Below are 12772 nucleotides of genomic sequence, written 5' to 3'. Positions count from 1 at the left end.
CTATGCTAAGGGATACAAGGGAACCGCCTTTAATGGGGGGGAAAGGGGGATGAAAGGAGTGGAACAAGCATCAAAACTGTAGTTTAGGGCCACTGGAATAACTTAGAAATGTGAGTTTGGCAGCGGGGGATAGGACACTACCACAATGACTTTCTTCACTTCTTCTAGTGGAAAATGCCATAACCAGATTGTGCTGACACCGATGATAGAAAAACATTCCACTGAGTCTCTGCGTGAGCAGCTGCCTTATACACTGACACTCATCTCCATGCCAGCAGCTACTGATGGCAAAAGGGGCTTCTCTGTGTCTGTTGAGGGCGGCTGCTCCAGCTATGCCACTGGCGTCCAAGTGAAAGAGTGAGTATGACAAAGCTGTGTGCAAAGTTCATGTCTGTGCAGAGGGAGCTGGTAAAACTTTTGCAGTACTGCTGTCCTGCCAGCTGCTTTAATTGCTGGGAGGTCGTTTAGAATGGGAACATTTAAGAATTATAATGGAGTAGCAAATTTTGCCATTGAACAAATGATAAGCTCTCCCCAAACCTGCTCAAACCTAAGCATTTACTCTAATGGAAATTAGCACTGTTTTACTTCAAGATACTGATAGAAAGGGAAGCATTAGAGGTCAAATAGTTTTTATAATTGTGGCTTCATTGACTTTTTCCTCACCATTGTAATACCTGTGTTTAGAGTTAACAGGATGCACATCAGCCCAGATGTCCGAAATGCCATCCACCCTGCAGATCGTATCCTGGAAATTAACGGAGCTCCCATTCGTACATTACAGGTGGAGGAGGTGGGTAGAGTTCTGTTCTGAAGCCTCCATCTCGTCTCTCTTCCTAAAGCTGCTCTGTCTCTTGGCACTGTTCTCCCACCCTACATACAGTGTATATATACACCCATGCTGCTCATGTTAGCAGTAAGAACAGACACAAAGACAAACTTTGCTGCTTACTCTAGCTGAAAAGGAATTAGAAAAAAATGCAGTTGGGATGCAGTACTGAATTTGTGTCATTTGGTCATGGACGAAGATAATAAGGAAAGCATAAAGCTGTGGCATCTTAGAGGACGGAGAGGCTGTGAAGACTCTTTATGTATTACTAGTGAAGGCTGCTATTCTAATCACCTCAGAGGCATCTGGTAATAGACAAAGGTTCAGCTTATCCTAGGCATGAGGTTACCATTGAAAAAAAAATGTATATATTTGGTGTCTGCATTTACAAGAAAATGCTTTTTACAGCTACTGGGTGATGCTGCAAGAATGTAGTGAGACCACCGTTACTTTCACTACATGAAGATATTACTGTTGGTGTTGGACAGACATTAGGAGCACAACAGCTTTAGTTTTTCAGCATTGCTCAGGGTAAAATCCTGTGTAGTTTTCAAACACTTCTCAAAAAAAAAAAAAAAAAAAAGTTTAGTCTCTTATTTTTGATCAGCACAGAAGCAGCTTTGAATAGCATGAGAAACTTCTGTGGAGTTGGCTTGTTTTGTCTGGTAGACAACTGTGGTGTGTGCAACTAAACCAAAACTGAACTGAACTCTGATTTCTGAGGAGCAATTCTGCTGTGTCTTCTCTGTCTGCTTGTCATTCATATTTCTGTTTTTTGCTACCATCCTTTCCTTTGGTTTGCTTGAAGGTGGAGGACATGATTCGCAAGACAAGCCAGACGCTTCAGCTGCTGATAGAGCACGACCCTGTCTCACAGCGCTTAGACAGGCTTCGGTTGGACTCCCGGCTTCCCACCCACATGAAGTCACCCATCTCGCCCCACTCCATCTCTCCGCTGGACATCAAGGAGAATCTGGAAGGAACGCTCCGCCGACGATCCCTCAGGTAAAGTCTTGAAGGCTCTGACCTAGCTTGTGTTCGCTCCTTGCTTCTTGGCGGGGCTGTTCTGTGCTTAGGCCCCGTGGTTCAAAGTGACTGCTGAGATGTGACTAATCCATGGTATGAACCACTGGTGAAGCAGCTGAGACTTTTACATCCTACTGTTGACATATACTCTCTTCATTCCCTTTCAGAGTGATAAACTTTACTTAATAAAACTGAGGTGCTCTGCTTCTACCACAGAAAAGATACTGAGTTTTACAGTTAGAAAACAGAAAGGTCAGATTTTTATCAGCTGTATAAATGGCTGGGGAAGGAGGCTATGTCCTCAAAGGGAATGTGACTGGTATTTGGGAAAAAACCTTGTTTACCTAGACTGGTGCACTCAGTTGCTTGTTCAGTGTTTTAATCTTTGCTTAGAAGTAATAAAAGCTGCATCTCCACAGCTTCTTCCTCCTCACGAGCTCCACCTCTAATTGACAGTTCAGGAAATGCATTGTTGTTAGTCGCTCCAGGCTTGGATGATGCTGTAGGTTTGTGAAGAGCTTCCACAGTGCTGGGAGAGCATCTGGCTTTTGTGATGTGAACAGCACTAAAGTGCATCTGGAAACTGGTCCCTTAGGAGCTAATGATGATATACGTTGAGCCAGAAGCTTCCCAGCAGCTTTACTGACCTCATTTCCTTTACTTTCTAGGCGAAGCAACAGCATTTCTAAGTCTCCTGGCCCCAGTTCTCCAAAGGAACCCCTCCTTCTGAGCCGTGACATCAGTCGCTCTGAATCTCTACGTTCCTCTTCTAGCTGCTCCCAGCAAATCTTCCGGCCATGTGATCTCATTCATGGAGAAGTACTAGGAAAAGGATTTTTTGGTCAAGCAATCAAGGTGAGGGACCTCCTCAAGCTTTCATCAGTTACTTTGTCTACAACAGTGTATCTCGTAAACCTCAACACGGTGGCCTTTCTTTGCCCTGCTGTTAGTGATCAGTCTTGGAACTCACCTGAGCTGCTCAGTGAGATCCATTTCTCTGTTTCTTTGTCTCTTTCAAATGTCACTCTTGGCTATACTGGCTCATCTCCCAAGTTAGAGTGTCCATGTCACTGCAGGCACCTGGGTGAGGTGGGGAGAACAGGGAGAATAGCATTAAGTCCCCAGTTCAGTATTGCTCTCCCACCATTAGTGTGGCATACTCAAGGTTTTGTCAGGCTGATTCAGTGAGCTCAGAACTCTGATCAGAGCCTAAATGTGGTGTTAGCCATCAGCTATTGCATAGCTGTCACAGTTAAAAATCTCCATTAATAGCAGTTCTGATCTCTTGGCTTTAAGCTTTCTGATCTTGACTAGGGGTGCTTAAGGAGCTATTATCCTAGCATCTACGACAGCCATCAGGGCAGCTTTCTCTGCTTTACTGAAGGTGGTATGAGCTCCTCAGTACTCAGATATTCAGCATGTTACGGGACTTTTCTCCTTACACCTCACTCATCACGTGTTTCCATGGATGGTGGTGGGCCAGTACTACTATACTATACTGTACTAATGAGCATATTTCTCTTCTCCTCTGTCATAGACAAATAACAGGTCCAGGTAAGCAGAACCTTTCCTCTGTCGCATGCTTTTGTCATCTGTGTCCCCACAGTCAGTGGCACAAAGGCATTTTTTTCTGCTCAAATTACCTGTCCCAGTGCATGCTCTGGGAATTAAAATTACCCTCTTGGAGTTCCATGATGACACTTGTTTCAGTTCTGCTGATATGTCAGCTTAAGAATACCACTTAGCCTTGCCTTGTCTTTGTCCCTACACTTCCCTTTATCTTTGGGTATTAGATATCCCTGGCTTTCATGTCCCTGGCTGAAATGCATAGTGTTCCCTGGCTCGCTACTTATATATGGATGCTTGATTTCAGATGGGAGCAGAAGAATATAATTCTCTCGCTTCTCCTGTGTTATTGTATTATTCCATGCATTTGTATTCCATATACTATGTCCCAAGGTTCAAATGAGAAGTGCCGCAGTGTTTGCAGAAGCTCACAACCTTCCGAAATATTATAACTGGGCCTCGAGTTCTAGGTTGCAGTTCTGGAGGTTTTCTGAAAGGCGTTTTATTTTAAAAGGTGTGAGGCAAAAAAGCAACAACTTCGTTGATCTTCTTATTGAATGTTTTTGTTCCAACAAATACTATGTCTGGTCAGAACAGTCACTTTCTGCTCCTAGAGATAATATGGTTATTTAGTTACCTAGCAGTTTCAAAGCGATTTAGCTATCCAAGCAGAGTGGCTCCAAAGGGAGATTCCAAGAAAACTCACTTATTAGAATTTGGCATGTTCCTGTTCAGTCCTGTACCTATGCAAGCAAGGCAGAGCTGATAAGAGAAACCTCTAGAACAGAGCAGAATGCCATAAACCACCTGGATACAGGCAGCTCTTGGAATTGGAAATGCTTTCAGTGCCAAGGGCTAGGAAGTGCATTGCCCAGTGCTCATGGTGTGTTTGTTCTGGGTGCATGCCATGTTGGGATATTTCTTGTAGGCAGCAAAACACTGCTCCTAAGGAGCACAGTAAAACAACTGCTTCCTGCCTTAACCAAACACTCTGTGCAACCCAGTTCTTCTTACACATGCTTAAGTTTGATATGCTCATCAGAAACCAGTAAGCTTCACAGTCTCCTTTAATATCAAAGCATACTAAGGTAGTAGTGGAGCTTTGCATTGTTTGGTTTCATTTCTTATGCAAGTGAACGTTGATTTCTTTGCTGATACAGAATGTAGCTGATGGAACCTGTGTATAAACTGCAGCCATCATGCTGGGCAGGTGCTCTCTGTGAGGGAACTTGGGACATGTACAAGTCATAACCTCTGAAGGAATCAGTGCAGCTCAGCCATAAGCTTTGTAAAAAGGAAACTTCAGCTCTGATTCTTGGGATGCTATTGGCCTCTGTCAGCTTTAGGGAGTTTCACTTACAGAATCTTTGAATTCCAAAAGCAGAAATTTTACGCTGTTTTCTTTAGATCCGTGGGCTCCGAGTTGTTTCTTTAATGCCTTCTCTGGAGAGAGGGGGAGGATGTTACTTTTCAGAACAGTTGCAAGAGCATTGGAGCTATTTATTCTCGAACTTGGCCTGTAGTTGTGGTTTCTGTTTCCATCAGGTGACTCACAAAGCAACAGGAAAGGTGATGGTGATGAAGGAGCTGATTCGCTGTGATGAGGAAACACAGAAGACTTTTTTGACAGAGGTAGGAGCAAAATTTCCAGAAGTTTCTGAGCCATGAGTTTGGTCATGCACCTCCATCTTCCCCAGTGAGAGAGTTATCATGACAGCAGACTGGCAAAGTGCTAAGGAGGGAGATGTTGCACCAGAGAGAGCCTGACACCAGCTGAATGTTTGCTGCAGCAAAGTGTGACTTGCTTACACTGAGCAGTAGCCATGACTTCAGCTCCCAGTCCATTAATTTTTCAGTGATACAAAACAGACTGAGTCTGAGGCAAGCAGCTGTGCAGATACATAAAGGACTTATCCCTTGAGCCTTTTGCACAAGTACAAGTGATGCAAGCCAATATCCATAAGATGTTTAAGACTCCTGCTGTATTTAAACTGTTTTCTTGGCGGCTGCCTACCATGTTTTCCAGTCATATTTAGCTTAGAGGCAGGCAGCTCCCTAAACAGCTGACATGCAGAACAGAACAGATAGCTGCTCTGCAGAACTTCGGTCTGTGAAAAGTTTGCTGAACCCAAGGGTGCTTTCCTTAAAGACTAAGATCATGTTAATTGTGTGATGTGGAAACAAAGAAGCAAAAGGTAATTGAATGCTTTATGATTAGGGGTTGAGTGCACACTCTGGTGCCCGGAGGTAACCTCCAGGATAGGAATGCTGTCCTCTCTTGGACAGGAGCAGTATAAATATAGAGAGAGGATTTATAAGGAGCTGCTTCATTCTGTGCTTTGAGATGTGTCTCTGTTTCCCAGGTGAAAGTGATGCGCAGCCTGGATCACCCCAATGTGCTGAAGTTCATTGGTGTACTGTACAAGGACAAGAAGCTCAATCTCCTCACTGAGTACATCGAGGGTGGCACCCTGAAGGACTTCCTCCGCAATGCGGTGAGCACATGCCAAGGGGAAGCCTGGTAGGCCTCTGCTTATTGTGGAATGAGCTTGACAGCACTCTGTGGATGTGCCAGCCTTATAATGCTTGTTGATGGTACTTTCATGTGGAACTGTGTGGAAAAGCTTTTTCTTAGCTGTGGGTAGTCTGGAGCCGGAAGTGCCTTTTTGTTGGGGTTGTATCACTGTTTTCTGACTTCTGTAAGAGTCCCTGTAGAGGAGGAATTGTTGTCACCAGATGGTTGGTAAGACAGTCCATGACTGGACAGGACTTGTCTTTCAGGACCCGTTTCCCTGGCAGCAGAAGGTCAGCTTTGCCAAAGGAATTGCCTCTGGAATGGTGAGTCAAACTCTTCTGCATCACTGGGCAAACCTCCTGGGTCAGGGTTAGCAGCTTCAGTAGGATGATGATTGAGGGGCTGTGGATCTTGCCTGGCTACTAGCACATAGTTTAAGTTTGTAAATGTGAAGGGATATATTTGCTTGGAAACCTCTAACAGAGTTTTCTTCTGTTCCAGGCTTACTTGCACTCTATGTGCATCATTCACAGAGACCTGAATTCACATAATTGCCTAATCAAGTTGGTGAGCTATACTTCTGTTTCCTGCAGTATGCTGTTCCCTATGTCATCTTCACTGTTTCTTTGTTCTGATCTCTTACCTCCCTTCCTGTGGTAGTGTCTCCTACTAACAGTTCATCTCAACTATTAAATACTGATATACAGCTGCTGCTGTTCTTTTAGCCACTGCTGACAGTGAACAGGAATTACAGCCTCTCTGCTCCTGGAAGGAGCTGAGGGAAGTGAGCATTTTGTTCTCAATCCTCTGTGCAGGATAAGACTGTGGTGGTGGCTGACTTTGGTCTGTCTCGGCTGATTGTGGAGGAAAGAAAAAAGCCCACCCTGGAGAAGCCATCTGTCAAGAAACGAACCCTGCGGAAGAGTGACAGGAAGAAGCGCTACACGGTGGTTGGCAACCCGTACTGGATGGCCCCAGAGATGCTAAATGGTGAGATAGTGATACCAGGCTGAGGGTGAGGAACCAGCCTGTGTCAAGGATAGGGATGACAGGATTACAGAAAGCTCCCAACCCTAGTAAAAATCAAACCTATGAGATCCTATGTTTTTAGACTTGTTAATACATGAGCGTATTTATACATGCCGGTACCCTATCTGCTCTTCTTTTGCTGTACCTGTCCCAATAAGCCCTCCTAATAGCAGAGGGAATGTTTCTGGCAGACACTGGGATTCTTCAGGAGAGTGGCAGTTACAGCATCAGGGAAGAGAGAACATACCTGAAATAAGACAGAACCTCAGAACAATTTCTGTTACAGTTTCATGCTTTGTAACTATCCCTTGAGACATGCAGTCACTGAATTCCAGGAGGCGTATCGTATGCATGTGGGTGTGTAGATACAGGGATTCTCCCTGCCATCTGCAGACAGGTTTGCTGCAGCCTTGGGCTTGGGGTGAGGGCAAGCTGTCGTCCAAGTGCAGGGATATCTGTTTTTCAGCTTATAGCCCTCAACTTTGTACAGAATGAACTATGTTCATTAGGAGAAAAACCGTCCCTGCAGGGTGAAATATAATGGATGCGATTTCCTCCTAATGAGCAGGTCTGTCTGATCAGGCCGAGCACTTTGGGGTAGCTATGTTATCAGTATTGCCCAGCCTAGTTCACCACAGAAAAGAGAACTTGGCTCTTCTCCCCCATATTCAACAGTTCTTGGTGTTGCTTTCTTGTGTCCTCGCTGGAAAGGCCTGCAGGCTGCTGCTTGGAAGCTGTGTCAGACCTGGCATTTGTCAGGAGAATAGCAAGAATGCAGTCTGACATCACCTCTACAGAAAAAGCTGTTTATCGGATATTGGGCTTGAGAGGGGTGTGTCTGTAAGCAGAGAATGGCCTGCTGGAGCCAGTCTGTGTTCCCAGATTCAGAGCACTGCTAGTGTGTAATTTATTGCCTCTGCAGTCACTGCAGCAGGGACTGGCTGCTGGTGAAGCTTAATGCTGACTTAATGCTAATTGAAGAGGCAGTAGAACACCAGTCAATGGAAATGGGCTTTCCATAGTTATCTGTAGCATTTCCTTAGATCTCTGATATGTGAGATTTCCCTGTGTTGCCCTTTTCTTCCCCATTATAAGACAGAAGCAGAGTTAAATATGTGATAGTGGCGTATACAAAGATGCAGCTGATATATGTATCTTGGGGCAACTGATCCTGCTCAGATTTAAGCCTTGCTTTGTATCCTGCTTATAGGGCCTCAAGGGAATAGGCTTAGTTAAGCTTTGGAGGCCAAGCCTGAGAGCTCCTGGAATAGCTGGGTGAGTTGTTGTCACAAAACTGAATGCCATATGTTTCCTGCAGGACAGAGCTACGATGAGACAGTGGACATCTTTTCATTTGGGATAGTTCTTTGTGAGGTAAGTCCAGGACATTACATGGCATCTTCAGTGGACTCTCTCTTCCCTATTACCATTCCATGCGTTTTAACAAGTCCTGTGGTTGAGTATATAGCCTTTTTTGTTAGCACAGTTTGTTAAGCTGGAGTGCAGGCTTAGTCCACATCCATCCTCTTTGTCATGTGCTGATCAAGCCCCGATATCCATTTTCTTAGAAGAGATGTTCCCTTAAACTCTGATTTTTATTTTTACAAGTATAAATATAAATATAAATAAAAGAGTATTCTCAGTAAATTCATGGATTCCAGTGTAGAAGGCACTTGCTACAGGATGTGGCTGTAGTACTAAGTTTATTGTCATGGAAGAACCTGGATGTAAGAAATAACAGCCTTTCTGTGATACCTGATAGAGCTTTAAACCTATTATTCTCCCCATCTTAGAATTTGTATTGACACTGACCTTTTTTTGTGCCCAGATCTCACCCTTCAGCTCTCTGCTGTGGGTAGGTTCCCTCTTAGTACACTTTAAGTCCTCTATAGGCACTGGAGGTGGAGCACACCTCAGTGGGACAGTGGGGTTCATTATGAGCATGAAACTTTGAGTGCTGAGGCAGGACTTATCTCTGTTCCACTCATATACCTCTTCTGTATCTCTCTGGTTATAGTTGTTCTTTCCACTCCCTACCTTTGGTTATGGGGGTGCTGAATTTACTACTAACTGAGCAACTTGGAATTTGTGGTGCTGTTGCCTTCACAGCACCATTTTAAGTCAAGCTCCACGAATAAGAAACTTTGCTGGTGGTTTTGTATGATTGCATTGGAGAGATGGGATGACGATGCAGGTTGTATTCATTACCTGCACTCAGGAGGGACTGCATCATCCTGACCAGTGCACAGCAGTGGGACACTACTGAGTTCTCTGGGACATGTACATTGTCCTGCATCTTCCAGCAGAAGAACCCTGGAGATAAAGTGGTATCTGGACATTCCTCTGCAACAGCAGCCATACTGTCAAGTCTTGCACAAGTTTCACCTTAAGTTTACCTGTATGCACAGTGCATTGCTTATTCCTGCAGCTAGTGCCATAGACAGGAGGAATGGTATTTCTGTTCTTTTCACCCTGAAACTTTGAATGAAGGAGCCCTTCCCTAATGCTGGAATTCCCTGCTTGGTGACATTTGGAGACTATTATTGTGCTTAAACACTTCTCTCATTTCTCCCTAGATCATAGGCCAGGTTTATGCTGACCCAGACTGTCTCCCACGCACACTGGATTTTGGCCTTAATGTTAAGCTGTTCTGGGAAAAGTTTGTTCCTGCTGACTGTCCTCCAGCCTTTTTCCCTCTGGCTGCCATTTGCTGTAGACTGGAACCAGAGAGCAGGTAGGTTTGGGGCTGGGAGAACTCTCAGGTAAGCTTGGAGGATGTGTGCATCTACCCTTGGCGGAAGGATTGTTTTGCACATAGAGCAGGAGAGGACTGGATTCCAGTGTTCTGTGGGAATGCTCCAAGGTTTGCATGTGAGGAAAGCCTGACAACTCAACAGCTTGGAAGAAAGGCTGCTGAGTATGGTAAAGGTCACTTAAGCAACATCTAAGACAGGGTAGAGGAGGATTGATTGCTCAGGATTTCTCTTGTGCAAAAAGTAGGGGCAGACCTAGGCAGCAGGTATGAAATACAAATACTTAAATTTTATTGCAGTTGTGAAGTTCACAGCTTCAGATCAGGGTTCCAAATGAGCTGGACCTTCCTGGTCATCAGTTGTAAAAACTAATAGCCCAAACATATGTGATCTTGTCTATCTGAAACAGAATGGGAGGAAATCATGTTCCTGCTCACACTTCTGTGCAAGGATAATAGCTTGGATAGACAGCTGGCCCAGCCATTCCACATGCTGTTCTGCTTCATGTTCCCCACTCATACGTCCTCTCTTTTGTCCCTAGGCCCCCTTTTTCTAAGCTTGAAGATTCCTTTGAAGCTCTCTCTCTTTACCTGGGAGAACTCGCCATCCCACTCCCATCTGAGCTGGAGGAGCTGGACCACAATGTGAGTGTGCAGTACGGACTGAACCGTGACAAGTTACCTGAAAACACAACCTAGTCAGCTCGTCCTGCTGCCTGCATCACTTCTGCTGGAGTTGAGCAACTGGGAGGGAGATGCACTTCAGCCACTTCCAGGGCATTAACAGGGCACCGTGCTGTGCATTTGCTGCATTGCCTCTCTCTCCCTGCCCAATGCCCTCTCCTCTCGGACATCCTGATTCACTGTGGATTTCTGGCATGCTTCAGAAGCAAAAAGGACTGTTACCTGCCAACTGCACCTACGAAAGCTGTTCAACACTATTTTTCTGGCTTGAGAAATGCGTCTCTGGCCTTTTCAGGCTTCTTGACTGTGGTGCCTTAGAACTTGGCTGCAAGCTGTGAAGCTGCTCTGGCCCATGAGCCAGGGAGGTAATTGCTATAGGAAACTCTCCTGAGCAAGGACCAGCACTTCTGGAATTGCATCTCCCACTGACTGCCGTGATCAGAAAGTTGGGAAAACTGGACATCTGGCAAAAGACCAACCAGGACAGTGTGTGTGTGTCTGTGTGTATGTTTGTGCCTGTGTTTTCCAAAACAGCCCACTGACATTTGACGTCAAGGATGGGAGTGAAAACGACTAGAAACTGGGCAGCTCTCATGGGGAAGCGTGTATGCGTTTTTGTTTTGAGAGTTTTTTGTGTTTGTTTTTTTTTTTCCTCTGTCTCTGAATACCTCTGAAAACCCACCTAGAAACACTAAGACATCCCCACCAGATGGGCAGCCAGAAAATGAGCCTCTTAAGCATCTTCAGACTCTGACCCTGTACAGTAAGTCTGCCTGCCCAGGGACATTACCCCAGGTGAGAGCATTTGAACATAAATGTGTAGGACTGCACTAGACACTGGCTGTGAGCATCCCTTGAAAGGCAAAACTGCTGGAACTCTCAGCCTGTGGAAATGAGGTGATGGTGGCAGAAGATGCTCTTCAGAAAGGTAAAGGTCTGAAGTGGCTCACACTTTGTGCATGGATGATGGTAAAGTGAGATGTGGCCAAAGCTGCTTAAAAGATGAACTTGGTGGTAAACAGGAAAGTACTGGAGACTGTCCCATCTCACTAAGAGTGGCAGCTGGAAAACTAATTATTCAGTTGCCATTACCTTATCCTTCCCTGCAGGTTGCTCCCTTTGAAGGTCCTTGCAACTGCTGCTCCTGCAGCACATACGCTGATTGTCCAAGCAGAAACTTTCCTTGGGGTTATTCCCTTTAGGGAAAAAATAAAGGGCTTGGAATCACTGAGAGGTGGAGTATTTCTTCCTGCAGATAAAGGAAGAAAGCTCTTGCTTGAGTCGTAGCTTAATGCGGTTGTCAGAACCAAACAGAAGGTTTGTTCAGAAGTTCTACAAACCACTTGGTGTAACATGATTTTTCAGTGTGCTCCTTTATCCCTGCACCTCCCCCACCCCTTCAGTACTGAACTGTAGGATATGGGTGTGAAGTTTTTGCTGTTAGCTTCATTTCACCCCACTCTCCTCATGCTTTCCCATGAGTTCAAAATATTGCGTACAATTACATGGAGCCAGTCAGCACCTGACACAAGGTGTGTGTGTCAGGGGGTTGTTTTTAGTCCATGTAGTGGTGTCTTAGAAACACACGGGGCTCCTTGCACTTTGAGTCAGTGGAAGAGCCTCTCTAAACTGGGTCCAGTGGATTCCGGATTGTTAATAGGATTTGTCCTTTCCTCGCCCTCTTCCAGGGCTGGATTTGAGGGGACCTCTGAAGGGAAGAGTCCTGGCTGATTTGTGGGTGAGATTTATGAACTGTGGGTTGCACAGCTCCACCTTCTAACTAAATTTAAAAAAAAATAAAATAAAAAATAAAAAGAAAAAAGAAAAAGAAATGTATGCTGTGGAAGCAACATTGTATTGTCTGTGTATAAATGTAATAAAGCAGGAAACTGCATCTTGGGTTTCTCTTGTCACAGAAAGGCAAAAACAAAACTACACCAACCAGATATTAGGAGAATTCCTTGAGCCAGGGGTTCTGCCACACAAAGGTCTACTGAGATGTTGTGCAAGTGCTCAGTGGTAATATTCACCTGGAGTGATGCAAAGGGAAGATGCTGTCTAGCTGTTCTGTTTAAGACTAGACAAGAGTCAGCAGAACATGGAGCCTCTCCACTTTCCTGAATCAGGGATAAAAATAAAGCCCATTCTTAGAATCATCATATTCTGAAATATGTAGTTCAAGAGGCATTTGTTAATGCCAGAACAGAAGAAAAAAATGCTAGCTATACCAGCGCCCCCTGTAACCTGCTATGCTGTCTCCTCCATGCTTTCCAATGCAAGGCCCCAAGGGACACAGAGCTGCTGCTGAGCAGCCCCAAAACAGAACTGACCTGCGTCACTGCAGGCAGGGGTTGTAATGGAGAGCAATCTT

General features: G+C 45.0%; 1 protein-coding gene across 6 annotated transcripts in view; it reads left to right on the top strand.

Annotated features, from left to right (window-relative positions):
• LIMK2 (LIM domain kinase 2) overlaps positions 1 to 12295 on the top strand; it is a 28830-nt gene extending 16535 nt beyond the window's left edge. For 5 of the 6 annotated variants that reach the window (XM_015878117.3, XM_015878116.3, XM_015878119.3 and 2 more), the window contains 12 exons: positions 169 to 357; positions 688 to 793; positions 1638 to 1834; positions 2524 to 2710; positions 4967 to 5053; positions 5785 to 5916; positions 6203 to 6259; positions 6438 to 6503; positions 6752 to 6926; positions 8284 to 8339; positions 9542 to 9699; positions 10260 to 12295. In XM_015878117.3, the coding sequence (XP_015733603.1) occupies positions 169 to 357; positions 688 to 793; positions 1638 to 1834; positions 2524 to 2710; positions 4967 to 5053; positions 5785 to 5916; positions 6203 to 6259; positions 6438 to 6503; positions 6752 to 6926; positions 8284 to 8339; positions 9542 to 9699; positions 10260 to 10416 (1567 nt within the window). In that variant the 3' untranslated portion in view covers positions 10417 to 12295. Of the gene's footprint in view, positions 1 to 168; positions 358 to 687; positions 794 to 1637; positions 1835 to 2523; positions 2711 to 3392; positions 3410 to 4966; positions 5054 to 5784; positions 5917 to 6202; positions 6260 to 6437; positions 6504 to 6751; positions 6927 to 8283; positions 8340 to 9541; positions 9700 to 10259 lie in introns of all 6 variants that reach the window. The other variant, XR_014949174.1, reaches the window with a different exon arrangement.
• Positions 12296 to 12772: the final 477 nt, after the last annotated feature.

This window comes from Coturnix japonica, chromosome 9 (genome assembly GCF_054131305.1).
Source record: "Coturnix japonica strain WE chromosome 9, WE-NBRP24, whole genome shotgun sequence".
NCBI classification, from domain to species: domain Eukaryota; kingdom Metazoa; phylum Chordata; class Aves; order Galliformes; family Phasianidae; genus Coturnix; species Coturnix japonica.
The sequence above is the reverse complement of the archived record's forward strand: the minus strand, read 5'-3'. Positions and strand labels throughout refer to the sequence as shown.